General features: G+C 39.4%; 2 protein-coding genes across 2 annotated transcripts; one reads left to right on the top strand and one right to left on the bottom strand.

Moving 5' to 3' along the window:
• Positions 1-36: 36 nt before the first annotated feature.
• On the top strand, positions 37-1,966 carry LOC135466230 (uncharacterized). Its single transcript, XM_064743632.1, has 2 exons — positions 37-210; positions 750-1,966. Exon 2 carries the CDS (start codon positions 804-806, stop codon positions 1,653-1,655), a length of 852 nt encoding a protein of 283 aa, XP_064599702.1. The 5' UTR covers positions 37-210; positions 750-803; the 3' UTR covers positions 1,656-1,966.
• Positions 1,967-4,457: 2,491 nt separating this feature from the next.
• LOC135466227 (cryptochrome DASH-like) lies at positions 4,458-19,164 on the bottom strand. The gene is made up of 12 exons (XM_064743629.1): positions 19,028-19,164; positions 16,408-16,580; positions 15,649-15,751; positions 14,263-14,390; positions 12,946-13,085; positions 11,412-11,580; positions 9,405-9,574; positions 8,200-8,259; positions 7,812-7,894; positions 7,268-7,342; positions 6,929-7,048; positions 4,458-5,585 (listed from the first exon to the last, which is right to left on the bottom strand). The coding sequence occupies exons 1-12, from the start codon at positions 19,094-19,096 to the stop codon at positions 5,325-5,327; spliced, it is 1,551 nt and encodes a 516-aa protein (XP_064599699.1). The 5' UTR covers positions 19,097-19,164; the 3' UTR covers positions 4,458-5,324.
• Positions 19,165-19,494: the final 330 nt, after the last annotated feature.

Here is a 19,494-nt window from a genome sequence, read left to right as displayed (position 1 = left end):
TGCTTTGGTAAGCTGATCTTTCATTGAAATTTGTGAATATGTTGCATTGGTCGGTTTACTACCTCACAGGACATCTCCTACTCTTGTTTGACCCATGAGGACGAGTATGGAACCGCTTACCTGCTCCGGTTTACAGGAGACAAGCCATGTACCTTTAACCTAGAACTGAAGTCAGGTGGCTTTCTACTTTGCGATCCGATACCTATCCACGTAAGTTCGAAAGAATTAACCTGAAGCGAGTTTTATGTCTAGTCCTAAAACTTCTACATCTACACCTTCCCCAAAGTAATCAGGCTGTTGCAAACGCATTACTGTAAATATAAGTGCGTTAAGAATTATTTAATGTTTCATTTTGGGTTTAATGCCGTGCTTGAGTATGTAGGACTTTCATGGGAGATGAAATTGGAGTTACCGGTACCGAAATAAATAACTTGATTTTGTCGGTGAAAAAACTATCCCACATGTAAAGGACAGATTTTTACCGACAAAACGGCGTTAAAAAGTTGGTGGAATACGAATGAACACCTTTGATCTACATGTACAGGGTGTATGTTCAACTCATGCTGGGATGGTCTTTGGTTTTCTCTGGCTCTGGTCCGGTTTCCTTCAACCATAATGCTGGCCACCTCAGATGAATATTCTGGAGTACGGCGTAAAACACCAGTTAAATAAATATATATTAAGTTAAAAATGGGAGGGAACCATACTTATTAATTTCACGCTGTACGAATCAATATTTGTCTCTCCAGATCGAGCGTACATGTGATGTGTCTCCAGTGGAGAGTGCCCTGTTAGACGTCGATATGGTGGAACACCCCTTTTGTCAGCCACTGTTCTCAACAAAAATGGTGGAAGAATTGGCAGTGTTACTAGACGACGTTCCAAATAAAGTATGGGAACTGGCCGAAAAAATAAAGATGCCAGCCTGCACACCCATTCCAAAATTTAGACGAGAGCGTTTTGGAGGAAGTCCTACACGCTGTGTGTTGTACTTCTTCCAGTGCCTTTGCAAAAAGAACTCCTACAGCAAGGAAATTTCACTCCGTATGTTGCGTCAAATACTAGAGAATTTGGAACTTGAACGAGCATCAGATAAAGTTAAAAAGTACCAATGGCATCAAAGAAAAGAGCCACAAGAGCACACAGACAAAAGTTTTCTTTATGAACAAAACCACACATCAAGGGTGGACACTGGCGCTTTTCCAGATAGCAGCACTTGCGACATTGCAGTTTCTCCTCACAAAACGGCGTTTTCTGTCCCCTCCACGTTTACTGATGATACACCCAAGGGAGGAACATCTCCTCCGAGCACCACGGACCACCTGCCCTCAACCACCAACACTGTGATCACCGGGTTAAAATTCAAAGATGAGGAAGACATTTATGATGACGCGTCCTCTTATACCGCCAATGGTGCAACATCAAGCTCTACCCCTGGGGCTACAGGGTTACAGAACGAAGACGAGGGGATTTATGAAGAGTGTTACTTGCACACTGACAGCAGGACTGGTACTGCAAATACCGCTTCCACTGCACATCTGAGCACGCTATCTGATGGGGACAACACATCAACTATGTGCCCAAGGGACACGAAGCCTAAAGGCAGAAGAACCAAGGACAGCGGCTATGGATCCAAATTGTTCGACGAAAAATAGTAGTCACACGAAGACGAATGAATTAACACAATGTATGGGGATGGTAGTAAAATTTGGCCAGTCATATGTAGATGGCAGTTAAAATGATCCGATGCCACATGAACCAAGTAGAGCAGCCATACACAGGGATGCCAAGTGACAATTCACGAAATACTCTTCATTCTCCCTTCCCCAATAGAGAGATGAGGTGACATACTCTCGCCCTCCACTATTGCAATAACTCACGACATCTCACCAAACACGAACTGCGTAGCAGACATTTTTATCGACAGGCCAAAGGTCGTCTCCAGGGCGACATCAGCTTTTTACTGCGGCGATAATTTACTCACATCTAATCACCATATCGCGACGCCCACAGATAAAAAGAGGGATAAGAGGGATGACAGTTAAATTGATCGGATGCCAAATGAACCAAGTACAGCAGCAGTCATTCAGAGGTGACGTGATTAACAGTCTCGATAAAAGACAAGGCTTTTAAAGTCAGTTTGTAGGTTTCTTGCGTGATGACGACGAGAAGTAGAAGTCAACCCCTCGATTTCTAACTGAGTTACCCGCCCCTCGTCCTCTTGCACTGCCCTGAAACACAAAAGGGGAAATGATTGTTACAGGCAAGGCTAAGAGCCTTTCGGTTATCTACCCATAAATTTTAGTGGTTTATTGTACAATATGTTTTTTGTTTATATATATATATATATTATACATATACAATAGTACATGTATATTTCTTTACCACTTGAACATGCATCATTGTATGTGAAGGTCTGAAAGGAACACTTTACCACTTCAGTTTGGGAAAAGTCTTGAAATATTTTAGTTTAAGGGAAAAGGATACCCTTGATGACATGAGGTGTGCACGTCAGTGTGAGGTATACATGAGGTGAATATGGGGTGTTTGCTTCCTGTACATCTTAGTGTGAGGTATACATGTGTGCTGTACCTCAAGTACCTCCCAGATATATGCCTATAACTCAGATGTACCTCAGAAACCCAAAAATCAACATACAGAAGATGTACCTCAAGTACACTTTAGAAACTTTGAAAGTTTTTGATGATAATTTAGTGGTCATGTACGTCAGGTACACCTCAGCCACTTTTTTTAAAGTTTTAAAAACAAGAGATGAGATTTACAGTTTACTTGAGACAAGATGGTGAGTGTAAAATATTTTTGAGCAAAAGAAAAATGTTTACTAAATAAATATAAACCTTTGTCTCACACTATAATGACTTGCCATTCAGTTTGTAAGTATTGACTAATCACAGAGCACGGATATATTTGCTCAATTATGGACTGATTAATGCATTCTGGGACATAATTAGTAACATGTTCGGGCACATGAACAGTTCTGAAAGGCATAGGAAAGGAAATTTTGATAAATTTTGATCAAGCAACTAAAAAGCCTCATGTAAATGTATTTAAATATTGTTGTTGTAGGTCAGCTGAGATTGACAGATACTGTAAACAAGAAACAGCATGCACTTACAAACTTAATTAAATTTATCTGTAATTTCTACAGCCTATATTTTAGTTCTTCGAGGTTGTTTTCTATCAAAATAAAAGTGAGAACAGTGTACATCCACCTTGCCTATAAATATGTACCTCAGCTATACCTCAGTTGTACTTCAGGCATCATATTTTTCACCTAATATTTATAGGGTACACCTCCACTTCAATACACCTCAGATACACCTAAAGTACACCTTAGACACACCTCAGTTCAGATATGCTGAACTCCAAAGGTACACCTCAAATGTATCTCATGTATACCTCTAGTACACCTTATAAGGGTGAGAGTGACATTATGTAATTTGGGTGTAAAAAGTTTTGAAAACTACAGCTTTTCACTACATGTATATAGAGCTATATCCATGTAATCCTGAAGACTGAGAACAGTAATAATATAGAACATTTAAATTAATAACCGATAAGATGTTGCTGTGACATAGTTTTAAAACAGCTCTGTCACACCAAGTTGTTAAGTTTTTAGCTGAGTGTGTGCATGCATGGCTAAAGCCAAGGGTTCATTTGACGTGACCACACTGAATTTTGCTACTAGCATTATTTATACATGTAATATCAAATGCCTCAACAGTGTATCAAACTGTGTATCCATAAGGGTTTCAAATCATCTGATTTGTGAAACAGGATTCATGTACTAAGTTGATACAGCTATGAAAGTGTGTATATTTTGTTAACAAAAAAAGGATTATTATCGTTGAAATTTTATGCTACCAATGCAAGTATGGTTTATTTGATCTCCAAAGCTATACATATAAACATCTGAACTGATTTGACTCTGTAGCTTTAGTTTTCAAAGACAGACAAGGCATCTTGGGGTTGCCATCTTTTACCAGATTTGCTACAAAACTCTGCAGTAGATAAAACACCAGCATCTCTGTCACTGTTAAGATATCCACATGTAATTAATCACAGATGTACAATTCATGTTTTACAACATTGCACACAAATATCTTCATTTAAGGATTTGCTTTGTTTCTTCAAGTCCAATATGATGTACTGCAAGGGTGAATTCTTGGCCAAATATTAATATTCTGTTAATAATAAGAGTAATAATAGGACTTGAACATAAAATGATATCCCCTCTGGCTCACATTTACTAAATTTATTTGCTGGTATGTATGTATGTATGCTTGGGGTTTAACGTCACATGATCATTAGGTGTGTGTACATATATTGTGCCTTCTTGTGGCAGGGCGAGACCATGCTGCCAAAGTGCTGCTGTCACTGAAGTATCAAGCCAAAGACACCAGACATGGCACCCCACCCAGTCACATTATAATCAGGCTTCCTTGCTCGAACCTTTTCACTGCTGATTGCTAAGCAAGGCAGCAGGAAGTACCATTTTTAAAGCCTCTGGTAAGACCTGACCCTGGTTTGATGCCGGACCTCCTGCCTTTGAGGCAGAGGCTCTACCCATTAGGCCACCACAGTGGTCTATTTGCTAGTTCAGCAAATATTCTTCTGAACACATGAGTCAGACGGTTATGGTGGTACAGACTGTGACATTTTTAATCCTCTCCTCACAGGGTGTTTGCTCAATCTCAGGGGATTCCCTTTCAATTCCCAGAGCAGTTATTTTGGTTTGTGTATATGTCTGTAAGAGAAGGGAAGACTGACTAGGTCCTGTATGCACTTTGATCAATTTGTTTTGATACATATTCATCTCAAAAGCCTTGCACAGTGGGATATACACTTCTTTCAGTGTACATCCTGGTACTGTCAGAAGTCCTTTCATGAAGACCATAACATGACACTTGACCAACCTTATGGGGAGAGAATGGTAGCTATCTTAACAGGCGCGTCATAAATTAATAGGTCATGCACTCTGAGGGTAATGTAGCACAGGGTGCTTTGGTTGTTCTCTTAAGTACAGAGGTACCCAAGTGCAGAGGTACCCAAGTGCAGAGGTACCCAAGTGCAGAGGTACTGTCATCAAAACAATGTAGAGGTGAAAGTCCACTGGGATTTTGCACTTACATATTTCCTGTTTTTTGCAAATCTCTTCTTTTTTATCCAAAAAAAAAAAAAATCCTTCAGCATCTGGCTTAGGGTAAAAATTGACACTGATATATTTATCTGCCTAAACAAACTCATCCCAAGCTGTACAACTACTTGTTCCACAATTCAAGATGTCTTAATTAATGTGGCTCTTAAACAATTTCTGTGTCATGTATGAAAAAAAACATCTTTGCACACCATAAGGTTTGCAGGAGTGGAGTTTCCATCTGTGTACTCACAGATTTTCCGAAATGTCTTGCCCACTCTGGTGCGACGACGACTGGGTATGGGTAGTTCAGCCCTATGCTGATGCCTGCCCGAGACAGCAGGCCTGAGGGCAGTGTCCACACCCTGTGTATGTCTCCTCCACTGATGCCCTTTAGTTCCTCCACCCAATGTCTCACATACTCACCCTGAAATGGACAAAATACTCTGACTTTTGAGTGTTGAGATTCGTGCGAATGTGAAAGAACAAGTACACATTTGCAACTGCTGTGATATCCTTTCAAACGTCCATATGCCACCCTTAGTGGACGGCCCATGTTAAAAGATACATGTAGAATATTGACAGACTGACAGACCAACTGAAAAACCAGCTGACATATCCTGCAGCTTATAGAGAGGCTTCCCATTGGTTCTTTAAATCCTTAAATTCAAGGACTTAATAAAATAATAATTACAATAACATTTGACTGATCCTACTGGCAGCACCAATTTCTCAATCCTAGTTTTATATTCAGAAAATGAAGTACAGGAAAGGTACTCATGTAATCCACTTCCGTCCGTCAGCATAGTGCTGGTAACAATAAACAGATATGTGCTTCCACCATACCCATTCCAATACCTGTTTACCCAGCATGTTAATTCTCTTTATCAAAGTGTACTCAGTTTGGTGATGTTTTTCCAGTAAAAAAATTCTATGCAAGTGTTTAGTTTCATAATTATTAGATTATTATTATTAGATTATTATTAATCATATATGGATCATGTTTATAATTAGATCATACAATCTAGAATTGATTGTCCATATTGAACTGGTACTAGAATAATTCCACATGATGATGTACACGCATAATTTGTGAAACATATGAATCCTGGTGATATCATTTATGTCCTCCAAGAGGAATCTGTACATTGTAAAACAGAATGTGAAACCCTTTTAACATTTCAATGGGAAATATTTAGTTTAGTTCTACAGATTTAATTTCTTAACATTTACATTCCAAACCAAAGAGAAAAATGATCAAATTTATATTTGTATGAAATTATTTTATGTTTTTTTACTGTGTATTGACATTGATATATGTACATGTAATCCGTCTCATCCTGGTGATAAATACTAATGTACAGTAACAAATAGGTACTGAGTATTTCTATATTTAGTTAAACTTCTTATGACATATGCTTTATGAAAATGATTGGTTTGTAATGAGTTGTCTGTCTGATTGGGGTTTAAAGCTCTACTCAAAAGTATCTACGTTATATCATGACAGCCAGTTTCATGGGTGGAGTAAACCAAAGTTCCTTGAGAAAACCACCCGCCTTTGGCAACTTCCTATCCAACTACTATGTTGGCTCTGTGTGTATCTACTATTGGTGATAGGCAAGTGACCTCCACACAACTTCATGTATGACAATGTAAACAATGCAAGCTGTTAACCACTTCCTGTCACAAACTTGACATGAAAATTGGATTAAAAATCTGTTTCAAAAGTCATGTACAGCTAGCTAATGTCTGCTGATAAAATTCACTTACACTGGAGTCATAATCCAGTCCCTGTTTGATCATGTTGAACTTGCGATCTTGACGAGGATCATTACCAATACCTGCACTGTATAGCCAGTTGCCATAGTTACTGCAGACATCATGGTCAACCTGAGATGATTGGCAAGGAGAAAAATCAGGTATGAAGAATTAGTGCTAAGCACATATCCTTTCTGTAATTATTTACTTACTTAATGATTAATTATGAGTTGACTTATTCTGTTAATTTTTGATTTGATTGTCTTGTAACATGAAAGTCAGGAATTTTTCACTGTTCCAAGCTCAATTTGCGGCATTCTTACAATGCAACAATGTCAGTGTGTAACATACCAGGAGTGATTCAAACCACTCAGCACCTAATCTCCAATCTAACTTCAGATCTTTGGTCAAGTAGCTGGCAACGTTCTGAAATAAATGCAATGCCACCTGTGAGAATATTTATTTACCTGGATGTACATATATATATCTCACTGAGTGAGGTGTCAAGATCTTTACAAAGCTATATACTGCATTTCCTCTAAGCCTTAGCATGTATGAAATGTACTTTCAGAATCACATAAAATCATTCTCCTCGTGCCAACATTTAAGTCTTGAGGATAAGAAATTAATTAAATTTCACTAAAAATTCATAAATGACCCTATAATGTGGATGAATCAATCAGAATCAAGCAAGTCAAACTTGAAAGGATCTACAGTTTTTTGACAAAGATACAATTTTTGTGAATTTATGATAACCCGCCTAAAAAGTCAAGGTGTGTCTAGTTTGGGGAGATAATCAGGTGCAAAAATTCCATCTAAACTCGTCAATGTAAAGGTAAAATTATGAGTAAGTGCAGGTATAGTCAACCTTTCTCAGGTGAGTTGTGAGCTGTACCTGTCTGCCTCTGTTAGACATGAACCCTGTGACCTTCAGCTCTCTCATGTTAGCATCCACATATGGCACACCTGTCCTGCCATCTGCAATCAAACAAAACACAGGTGAAAGAGCTGACCACATATCAGGTAACATGATACAATTCAGGTTACATCTGTTCTTTTTAATATTAGTCTTCATGTCAAAGATTTGGTTTGATAAACAGTCCTGGGAAGGAGTTCATAGTAGTTGATGACCTTCACATTCATGGCTTAAACAAACTCACCAAAAACACATATCAGTGTCTCCTGATTTTTTCACAATATTTGCATGTTCTGGTGGAAAAAAATGGAAGTCAAATTACCAGACCTTTTCCACATGTATTTTTCTGCCATTTTCATTCACCTACCTTTCCATGCGTTAAACAAATTCATATCAACTCTCCAGGGGACATGTTTCCCAAGAAGACCTGTTGGAAAAACACAGATCTTTAGCACAAAAGTATCGAACATGACAAATTCAATCAATAATATAAAGCATAATGTGCTTTATATTATTACTAGTACACTCTATCATTAATTAATTACCAGTACACTCTATCATTAATGCTGCAAAAAAACTGGCAATCTCTATCGTCAGCACTGCAAAAACACTAGTACCCTCTCTATCATCAACACTGCAAAAACAATGTGTGCCCACTCTATCATTAACACTGCAAAACACTCGCACCCTCTCTATTGTAAACACTGCAAGAATACCGGTACCCCCTCTACCATTAACACCGTAAAAATACTTGATTTACTAATTAGATGGTGTTTTTTGCCAAATGTTTCACTTATATGACATAAACTCTATCAACACTGCTAAAATACTGGTAATCTCTCTATCATCAGCATTGCAAAAACACCAGTATCCTCTCTATAATTAACACTGCAAAAATACTGATACTCTCTGTCATTAGCACTGCAAAATTCTGGTACTGTCTCTTATCATTAACACTGCAAAAACATTGGTACCCTTTCTATCATTAACACAGCAAAAGAACACTCATACCCTCTCTATCATTTACACTGCAAAACAATGTGTGCTCACTCTATCATCAAGGCTGCAAAATCACTCTTACCCTCTCCATCATTAACACTGTAAAAATACTTTATTTTATTTATTTGATTGGTGTTTTACTCCGAATATTTCACTTATGCCAGCATGATGATAGGAGGAGACCGGGGGGAAACCCACGACCATCTGCAGGTTGCTGAAGGACCTTCTGACATACAGCCAAAGAGGAAGCCAACATGAGCTGGATTTGAACTCATTGGTGAGAGGCTTCTGGGTCATTGCGCTGCATTGGAGTGCTAACCCCCTTTGCCACAAAGGCCTCCTAAAAATACATGTGCCCTCACTATCATTAACATAGTGAAAATACTGGTATCATCTGCCATTAACACCGCAAAACACCTGTACCATCTCTTTTATTAAGTTTCCAAAACCACCCATACTTTCTGCCATTAATATTCAATACAAAAATGCTGGTATCCTCTCTCCTCAGTATCTTTTATGCCAATTTCATTTTTATCACAACAGTATTACATAATCCTTTTTGCATCTGCTTACCACTTTTATAGAACAACCGGTCTCCAAACTTTATGGCCACAAATTTGAAGTAATCCCTCCATAACAACTCAAAAATCACCCAGTATGTGGACTGATTGGCTGTGCGCTGTTCCTCATAACGTTTCATTTCCCAGTAAATCTGCCGTGGTGAAAGACTCCCTAAAGCCAACCTGTGACAACAAGAAACGACAGTTACAATCCTTCGTAACTGTCATATACCCTGCAGGTAAGACACAACATATTGAACCAGAATATAACCCAGACATACCTTACAGGTAATACTTCAAGGTGTGCAAATTGACCATGACATACCTTACAGGTAACACTTCAAGGTGTGCAAATTGACCATGACATACCTTACAGGTAACACTTCAAGGTGTGCAAATTGACCATGATATACCTTACAGGTAACACTTCAAGGTGTGCAAATTGACCATGACATACCTTACAGGTAACACTTCAAGGTGTGCAAATTGACCATGATATACCTTACAGGTAATACTTCAAGGTGTGCAAACTGACCATGACATACCTTACAGGTAACACTTCAAGGTGTGCAAATTGACCATGACATACCTTACAGGTAACACTTCAAGGTGTGCAAATTGACCATGATATACCTTACAGGTAACACTTCAAGGTGTGCAAATTGACCATGACATACCTTACAGGTAATACTTCAAGGTGTGCAAATTGACCATGACATACCTTACAGGTAACACTTCAAGGTGTGCAAATTGACCATGACATACCTTACAGGTAACACTTCAAGGTGTGCAAATTGACCATGACCTACCTTACAGGTAATACTTCAAGGTGTACAAATTGACCATGACATACCTTACAGGTAACACTTCAAGGTGTGCAAATTGACCATGACCTACCTTACAGGTAACACTTCAAGGTGTGCAAATTGACCATGACCTACCTTACAGGTAACACTTCAAGGTGTGCTAACTTACCATGACATACCTTACAGGTAATACTTCAAGGTGTGCAAACTGACCATGACATACCTTACAGGTAATACTTCAAGGTGTGCTAACAGACCATGACATACCCTACAGGTCATACTTCAAGGTGTGCTGATTGACCATGACATACCTTACAGCTAATACTTCAAGGTGTGCAAACTGACCATGACATACCTTACAGGCGATACTTCAAGGTGTGTTGATTGACCATGACATACCTTACAGGTAATACTTTAAGGTGTGCTAACTGACCATGACATACCTTACAGGTAATACTTCCAAGGTGTGCAGATTGACCATGACGTACCACACAAGTACATGTTAGACACAACATGGTCTATGACGAGATTTGTTTTACCTTGAGGTATTCTGTTGGTAAGTTAATATGCTTATAGCATAAATATACAATGGAACACTCTTGGATGAGCTAGGCAAAAGGCCCTTCAGTACATCACATTGTTTTCTTCTGTGACTTTGCACTGCTTGTAAACGTCATATGTGTTTTATAAGGACACATGCACTGATAATTGTGAGACAATACAGGAAAGGACCAATGTTCAGGGTTTTGGATCATTTTGTTACAAGCGGGAAAGAGTTTTCCCATCAAGTCAAATGTACAACATAATGACACACTATACAGTCACATCAGTGTAATCCATTTACTTGTTTGTTTTTTTTTTTCATTGAGGTGTTAATGCCATACTAAAGAGTATTTCATTTCTCCAAGATGATTATTTATTTATTTATTTGGTTGGTATTTTACGCTATACTCAGTCACACACACGAGCCAATGACTGTAAGGTTTATGGGTCAACGAACCCAGGTAGGGCATGACGGCTTAGCTTGATACAGAACTGACCCATACTGACTGGTTAAAAGGTTAGAGTAATGCCAAATTTTATTAACATATCTCTTTGACATCCTTGTCTCAGCCAACATTCGGTCATCTCTATAAAGTAAACTATATGTAACTGTGTGTTACTATATTCACACTTCTGTGTGACTTAAGACAGGTCATAAAACTAGCACATACCATGGTGAGAACTTGGTGGAGTAGTCCGGTCCCACCATACCGTTCCGGGTCTCCTTGTAACTAGCCACTTTGTCTGACCCCCACAGGTAATACTGTAACCTCTCCAGGGCAGCCGTCTCCCCACCGCGGAAAGGGAAGGCAGACCTGGGGTCAGGTTCTGACAGGGATACTGGCCAAATAAAACACAATACTGGTTCACTGCTTATCATTTTGGCACATGTGAAAATGTTTAAGCTGTGATGCATTTGCATACTGGCAGGCACTTTCAGGGCTATTACCACCAAAACAGTATTCAAACTGCTTGTACACTGCTATCTGTTATCAGCTAACAATTAACTCAGTTCTACTACACGTTAAAGGCAAAGTATCTTTAAAATTTCTGCTCATTTGTTGATATCTATGTACATTCATCAAATTTTTATTTATTTATTTGATACTCAAGAATATTTCACTTATACGCTGGTGGCCAGCATTATGGTGGCAGGAAACCGGGCAGAGCCTGGGGGAAACCCACAACCATCCACAGGTTGCTGGTAGATGGCCAGAGAGGAAGCTTGAACTCACAGCAACTGCACTGGTTGGAGACTCCTGGGTCATCACGCCGTGTTGGCATGCTCTCTCGGCCAAGGAAGCCCCCCCATCAAATTTTTCAACTCATCTATACCCACATGTGCATGTATAGCAAAATAGCAAATGTGTTCATTTCACGTCTATATGATAACTGGACTGACAAGTTATATGGTACATGTACACATATATTCATCCTGTATTTCAACTTCTATGGAAACTACCTGAACGTGTATGTATTTGTCATTATTCTTTACCTCCACTGATTCCTTGCTTACTACATGTACAGGTATGCAATCCTCAGTATTCTTTGCCTCCACTGATTCCTTGCTTACTACATGTACATGTATGCAATCCTCAATATTCTTTGCCTCCACTGATTCCTTGCTTACTACATGTACAGGTATGCAATCTTCAGTATTCTTTGCCTCCACTGATTCTTTGCTTACTACATGTACAGGTATGCAATCCTCAGTATTCTTTGCCTCCACTTATTCCTTGCTTACTACGTGTACATATGTGTCAGTGTATGGTATAGAATTTGTGACTGAGTAAGCTCTTTTATTCCCCATCAGACAAAATACTCTGCTATTCACTGGACAACAATGGTGACGTGGGGTACAAATATATTCTCACCTGCAGATGACGTCACATGTGTCTGCAGAGTAGGTTATCTCCCTTTGTTGGGTTGTGAATACAATGGTCACATCGCCGAAGCAATACACCTATACATCGGTGTTCTGCACTGAATTCATGGGTCTTTGCAGGATAAATTCGTTACATGGTTACTCAGTGACGCCTCACCCATTATGAGTATTACTGACGTCATATATTAGAGTATCTTATCACTGAGTGATCATGTCACTAATAGTATCAGCTTCTTTACATATAGTTCAATAATTCAGCTATTTAGAATTAAGATTCGTCACCAGTATATTCGAAAGATTCAGCTGTGGAGAAATCTCACCTTGAGCAGAGTAATCAGGTATGTCTCCTCCTTCTACTCCACCAGGGAGGGGCCTTAACTGGGCTGGCATGTCCACCAGGGGGCGCACTGAGCACCTGTTCTCCACACTCTTCCTGAACTCGGTGTACACGTTTGGAGTTCTGTATTAAGTAAATGATCAATTTATTGAAGTTTAATGCCATAGGCAGAGGGTTAATCGTTCTTTTCTGTCATTATACCGCCAACTCAGACTGTATCAAAGTAAATGACAGTAAATCACATGCGAAACTTTAGGTCATGTACCATGGTAAACCACCAGATAACTGTCAAATCTCAAGCTCCGTGAGCATGCTACATGCGTAGGGCCTTGGAGATCCTGGGTCAATGTGCTGTGCAACATGTATACAGAGATCTGTTTATAGCTCTGTGGTGGAAGGCAAGTACAAGTAATCTCCAATAAATTTTGTGTAAGAGTAAGATGAATGTACTTGGCGCCCAATATCAGCTGGTTATTGCAAAGATCCAGCTTTAACTCCTCCCCCATCATTAGTAAATTAGAGTGAGTGACTGAGTGATAGGGGTTTAACGTCGTGCTTAACAATTTTTCAGTCATATGACGATGAGGGAATCATTAGAGTGCATGTAATGTGCCTCCTTGTTGCAGGACAGATTTCAGGATTGTTGCAGTTCATGATTGACCCTGGATCTACCGCTCCCAAAGCGGACGCTCTACCAACTCTGCTATCGGGGCCGGTATTAGTAAATTAGAAGAATATATGATTAACTACAGGAAAGCCTATTATAAAACCTAGGAGTCAGCAATTTACTCCCACCAATCAGATGGAGGTTCTCATCTTCAAGTCAGATCACACAGGTATTTGTCAGAATCTTCACTTGAGTTTTCAATATTGGTACCATGGCAACATTATTTCTTCACAACTGGATGCCATGATAGTTATGTACATCTAATGCAAGAACCGTTTCACAGGCAGGTTCTTGTATATGTATGTTTGTAACAACAGCTACTCCTCCCTCATGCAATTAAACTGCTTTGTTATTTCCACTTTTACACGGATAATTGTAAGATAAAAATCATAGAGAACATTAAACCATAATCTCCGGCTTACAGAGACCAACTAAACATGAAACTTAAAAAAAAAGTCTTTTCGAAAGAGCTAACAAATAAACCTCATATATGTTCATAATAGCTCAAATGGAACCCACACAGTATCAATCACAATACAAGCTGTTGTAATACTGTAAGGGGAGAGCTGGATTTGAACAAGTGGCCTCACTGGTCAAGGGACTGACAGTCGCAGCAGGCAGATTTAAACTCACTGTTTAGGGTCAAAGGGCAGATCATCTCTGTGGTACAGCGTCATTCCCCAAAACAGTTTTATCTCCACACCATGTTGTGTACAGGCTGATATTAAGGCTGTTTCAACATCTAGTTCTTCCTTTGTGACCTTGAAAAACATGGATTATACATATTAAGTAAGAGTTTTGTGTATGGTGGGTGAGCTCAATGCACACTGAGGGGGTACACATGGTGAGCTGATTATGTATGGGGCATAAGATGGTTGCGAATGGTCAGTGTATGCTGGATAAAACAGCTGTTGTGTGAAAAGTGAACCATGCGTCTTCCGTGAGAAAGTGGGTTGTTTGCTATTTGTGAGCTGATTGTTTGTTGTGGGTGAGCTGGCTGTTTGTGATGAGTAAGCTGGTCATTTGTGATGGGTGAGCTGGTTGTTTGTGATGAGTGAGCTGGTCGTTTGTGATGGGTGAGCCAGTTGTTTGTGATCATGGGTGTGATGTGTAAGCGGGTGGTTTGTGATGGGTGAGCTGGTTGTTTGTGATGAATGAGCTGGTTGTTTGTGATGGGTAAGTTGGCTGTTTGTGATGAATGAGCTGGTTGTTTGTGATGGGTGAGCCAGTTGTTTGTGATCATGGGTGTGATGTGTAAGCGGGTTGTTTGTGATGCTTGAGCTGGTTGTTTGTGATGAATGAGCTGGTTGTTTGTGATGGGTGAGCTGGTTGTTTGTGATGGGTAAGTTGCTTGTTTGTGATAAATAAGCTGGTTGTTTGTGATGGGTGAGCCAGTTGTTTGTGATCATGGGCCTGATGTGTAAGCGGGTTGTTTGTGATGCTTGAGCTGGTTGTTTGTGATGAATGAGCTGGTTGTTTGTGATGGGTGAGTTGCTTGTTTGTGATGAATAAGCTGGTTGTTTGTGATGGATAAGCTGGTTGTGATCATAGATTAGCTGGTTGTTTGTGATGAATCAGCTGGTTACTTGTGATGGATGAGCTGGTTGAGTGATGGGTGAGGAGGTTACCTGTCATCATGGATGTAATGGGCGAGATGGTTGTTTGTGATTGGTGAGCTGGTTGTTTGTGGCGGGTGAGGAGGCTGTTTGTGATCATGGGTGTGATGTGTGACTTTGTTGTTTGTGATGGGTGAGTTGGTTGTTTGTTGTGGGTGAGCTGGTTGTTTGTGATGGGTGAGCTGGTTGTTTTTTGAGGAATGACCTGGTTGTGTATGATGGGTGAGGTTGTTTGTCATGAATAAGCTGGTTGCTTGTGAGGAGGTTGTTGGTGATCCTGGATGTGATGGATGAGCTGGTTGTTTGCATGAGATGGCTGCTGTGATGGTGAGCTGGTGAGCTGATAACAGGTTATCTTTCAGATGGTACATAGATCAGCCTGAACAGAGAAAGGCAGACATACCTCTTTCTGTAAGGCTACTGTATGTACATGATGCCCTGCGCTCAGTCTCTTTATTAGGTCTGGGATTAACTTCTCTGGCTCTCCTTCTCTCACAATAAGCCCACTACAAAAATGTAAATGCAACTTAAAACAAAGGGAGAAGAACTCTTCCTTCTCCTTCAACATTAGATGAAATGAGCGGCCTGTGTTCAGATTAAAAAAAAAAAAAATAAAAATAAAAATAAAAAAAAACAACTGTGAGGTACTCTGCTTCTTTTATACCAGACTGTAAAGAGTGATCACCTACGACTCTTCCTACACTGACGAACAACTGTTTCTAAGACGAAGTGCCATTCAAAACCTTCCTGGAAGTTTTCATAACCTGAAAGGGAAATTGGCCCATACAGGGCTTAAATAATTCAGGATATCCTTGACACATAAACATTAATCTTCTTTGTGATATTACAATAATGCTTTATGTACAAAACTGCAAAGAAAGAGCAAGTATGCCATTGATGGAACACAAAGAATAGATCATCCCAAGTGGGCATGGTGCCCCACAGTTTGAACAGCCGGTCACATGTCTAACTTTGGGCTAACATCATGGAATGTACATTAACCATGCCATAGAGTACAACAAATAAGGGGTGTGTGACACTGTCTGACATTGTCAATTGTGAGGAAACTGGAGTTAACTTTAGAGTCATAATTTACACTGGTAAAAGTTATACTAAGTTATTTAATGGGTTTTTTTTGTCTTGTGTGTGTAAGAAAGCTCACCTGCCATGCTGTTGTAAAGTTTGCCTCAGATCTCTGACAGTGTCTAACAAGAACCGGAGTCTATGAGGACCTGTCTTGGGAAAGTGATAGTGCCATGTGTCCTTCAGGTGACGAGGGTCGAAGCAGTACAGAGGCAAGACGAAGTCAGCATTCCTGTGTGCCCAGTGTAACATCTACCAATGAAAAAAACAGCATTCACTGTGGACTGTACAAGATAGAATGTGCATCAGGTTTTGAGCAATGGGTGGTTGAAAATTTCCATATGTTCTGTACATTGTTTATCCGCATGATGGACTCATAATGTGTGCCAAATTGAATACAAATCATTTCATATGAAATTCATGCAAGACTACCTAAAACATCATAGGAGAACAGTCAAAGAACAAAGAATAATTCCCTCCCAATATCCTTGAATAAACACCTTGCAAACATGGGAAATGGTTGATAAATTACAGTATTTAAGTTAAATAAAGTTACAGACTCCACTATAAGTGGATTTTAATGGCTATCATGGAATTTAATGTCTGATTTGTTTATTTTATGATTTTATTTATGTTGATTCAATAAGATTTCATTAACAATACTGGGTCCATCAGCTCGAAAGTGTCTTAGAAGTTAAGCAGGTAATAACTTAATCCCAAAATAAAAGTCTCACTAGTGTAAAACAAAACTATGATTAAAAGAGGGTTTAATTTTCAATACACATTTGAACATGTAGACCCCGGTAAATCATCTTCTATAAACATGCATTTAGTATTTTACGCACTGTACATACACAACCACACAACTATACAACCATACAACCACACACATGTACATTGATTCATTCATCAAGATGATTTTTTACACATAAAAGAAGGCAAATGACCACCCTGAAAATGGACATAATACATATGAAATCAACTGTTCAAATGTTTATGCATGTTCTTATCACTTCTGTGTGCTAGACAGTTTATACAGGCAAAGAATACTGGTAAGAAATTGTTACACCTTGTCAAACAAATTATGTCCGAATGTAATTCAAACCATCTAACGTCCTTGGGATTACGAGAAAGTCAACACCACTGGACATTCCTTCACATGTCTAACTACACTCTTTAATCCTGAAACTTGCAATACTGAATATCTGGATACAACCACCCAAACAAGCTAGCTACTATTTTGTTTGACTTCAAGTGATGTTTTCATTCACTATACTGCAGTGAAAGCTACCCGATCAGGTGTAACCAACATCTGTATGATTTTAACATTGCTACTAGATGCATTAAGCATCATAATTTGAACATTAGATGCATTAATTACAAGAATCCACTTCAGAGACACTCTAAGTTGTGAGGTAAGAGTAGCTGAACAATGGAACTTGAAGGTACAGTGTATTTACCTCTACTTCAATGCAGAGATAATTTATGCACATAATCTTTTTCACCCAAAAAGGTACCTGCCTTTGTTGGATTTCCACATGGTACCACATTACCTTTTATGGGGAAATATCTCTGTAAAACGCTAACTTTCAAAAGTGACTCCTAATCTAATGCCTGCGGGAAACAGTCCCGTATAAGGTAGAATGGATGTTAGGACAGGCAAATATGCATATAATCACTAAGGTAGTCTAGATGGGATCTAACAAAGAGATACTATACATAAAATGAAGCTGTCAAGAAAGATTTACCTAGATAACCACTCCATCTGGATGGACTATTTTATATGTCTGACATTCATCAAAACACTGGTGTCAGAGTTCATCTAGACTGAGTAATCATCTGGGTGAATCTTTCTTGACAGCGTCATTGCATGCAAAACACCTCTTTATCACGTACAACCAGCCAGGGAGCCGGCACGGGTTGGATCTGAACTCACAACACCTATATTGTGAGAGGCTCCTGATCGAGCCATCGTTCTGCACCAGCACAGTAACCACTCAAGTTTAATTCTTTGTGTCAAGTGGAAATACAGACATAAACCTGTTGATTTTGCTACAACAATCAGTGAGACATGACACCAGTCACGCCATTTGTGAAGCTGAAGTCTGCATGGTCAGTACTAGCCCGAGATTGCTCAAACGTTCAGTTAGGTTTGGCAAAAGTTTTGGTTGGCCAAGGATGGCCCCAAACCAACGTCAGAGTGCACTCCATTCAAAGACCTGATGCAGTTGCTGTGGCAGCTTGTCATGGTGTTTGAGAAAAAAAATTACCCATCAAATACATCTCCACAGCCTGGAGTTTGCAGACACTTGTTTTTCTTATCTTTTCCTCTGCTGTTGTATCACAAGCACAACGTCCATTTGTTATTTCCTTGGCCGCACGGTTCCAAAATTCCTTGGTGATGCCCAAAGCGAACGGCTGGAGGCCTACTAACAGCATCGACACGTTTAAATGGAGCACGCTTGACGTTGGTTTGGGGCTGAATTTTGCCACACCCAACATCGGAGCAATCTCACACTAGGCTGCAGTGGTACGCCATGATCATTTAGTTCAACAAGTCAAACGATCTACTGCTGTTCGTCAGCCATAGGCGGACAGTACACATGATCATTTTGATTATGATGATAGTTGATATGGCAATGTAAGTAGGCCTGTCATTGAACACTATTTTAACACCAACAGCAGAAAAATTGCAATACCTGGTTGTCATGAAAACGAAGATCGTTGCGAAATAAACAGATAACCAATCTTGCTTTTTGTCCTGCCATTTTACGTTAACATGCACATCAGCCGTTTCTTTCTTCAGAGAGGGTTACACGTGTTATTGTTGTTGTTGTCTTCTTGCATAACGATAATCAGGGGAGGTAATTCAAAGATTTCTCAGATTACTTCCCCCTGATCTCTGGATTGAAACCCTCCAAAAGATGTGCAAGCCTTTGACCTCGGATTGGACTGATTGTTCCACTCACCACACTCGCTGCTAAAAAGGCGACAATTAACTGAAGTCTGCCATCTTACATCAGGAAAGTCAATTTTCTCTCATGATTGTCCATGTAAGATTAAGCAAATAATCTAAAAATTGAATAAATGTATTTACAAGGTGGATAAAAGTCCATGTCTAATTAAGCAAATAATCTAAAAATTGAAATACATGTACTCACAAGGT

This window comes from Liolophura sinensis, chromosome 6 (assembly GCF_032854445.1).
Source record: "Liolophura sinensis isolate JHLJ2023 chromosome 6, CUHK_Ljap_v2, whole genome shotgun sequence".
Classification (NCBI taxonomy): Eukaryota; Metazoa; Mollusca; class Polyplacophora; order Chitonida; family Chitonidae; genus Liolophura; species Liolophura sinensis.
Note: the sequence above shows the minus strand (reverse complement) of the source record. Positions and strands in the feature narration are given on the sequence as shown.

Coding starts and splice junctions, on each gene's coding strand:
- LOC135466230 (XM_064743632.1), top strand. CDS start 804: ATGGTGGAACACCCCTTTTGTCAGCCACTGTTCTCAACAAAAATGGTG.
- LOC135466227 (XM_064743629.1), bottom strand. CDS start 19,096: ATGGCAGGACAAAAAGCAAGATTGGTTATCTGTTTATTTCGCAACGAT. Junction 15,752..16,407: donor ACTTTACAACAGCATGGCAG/GTGAGCTTTCTT, acceptor ACATTTTTGTAG/TGGGCTTATTGTGAGAGAAG. Junction 7,049..7,267: donor AGTGGTTTGAATCACTCCTG/GTATGTTACACA, acceptor CAATCATCTCAG/GTTGACCATGATGTCTGCAG.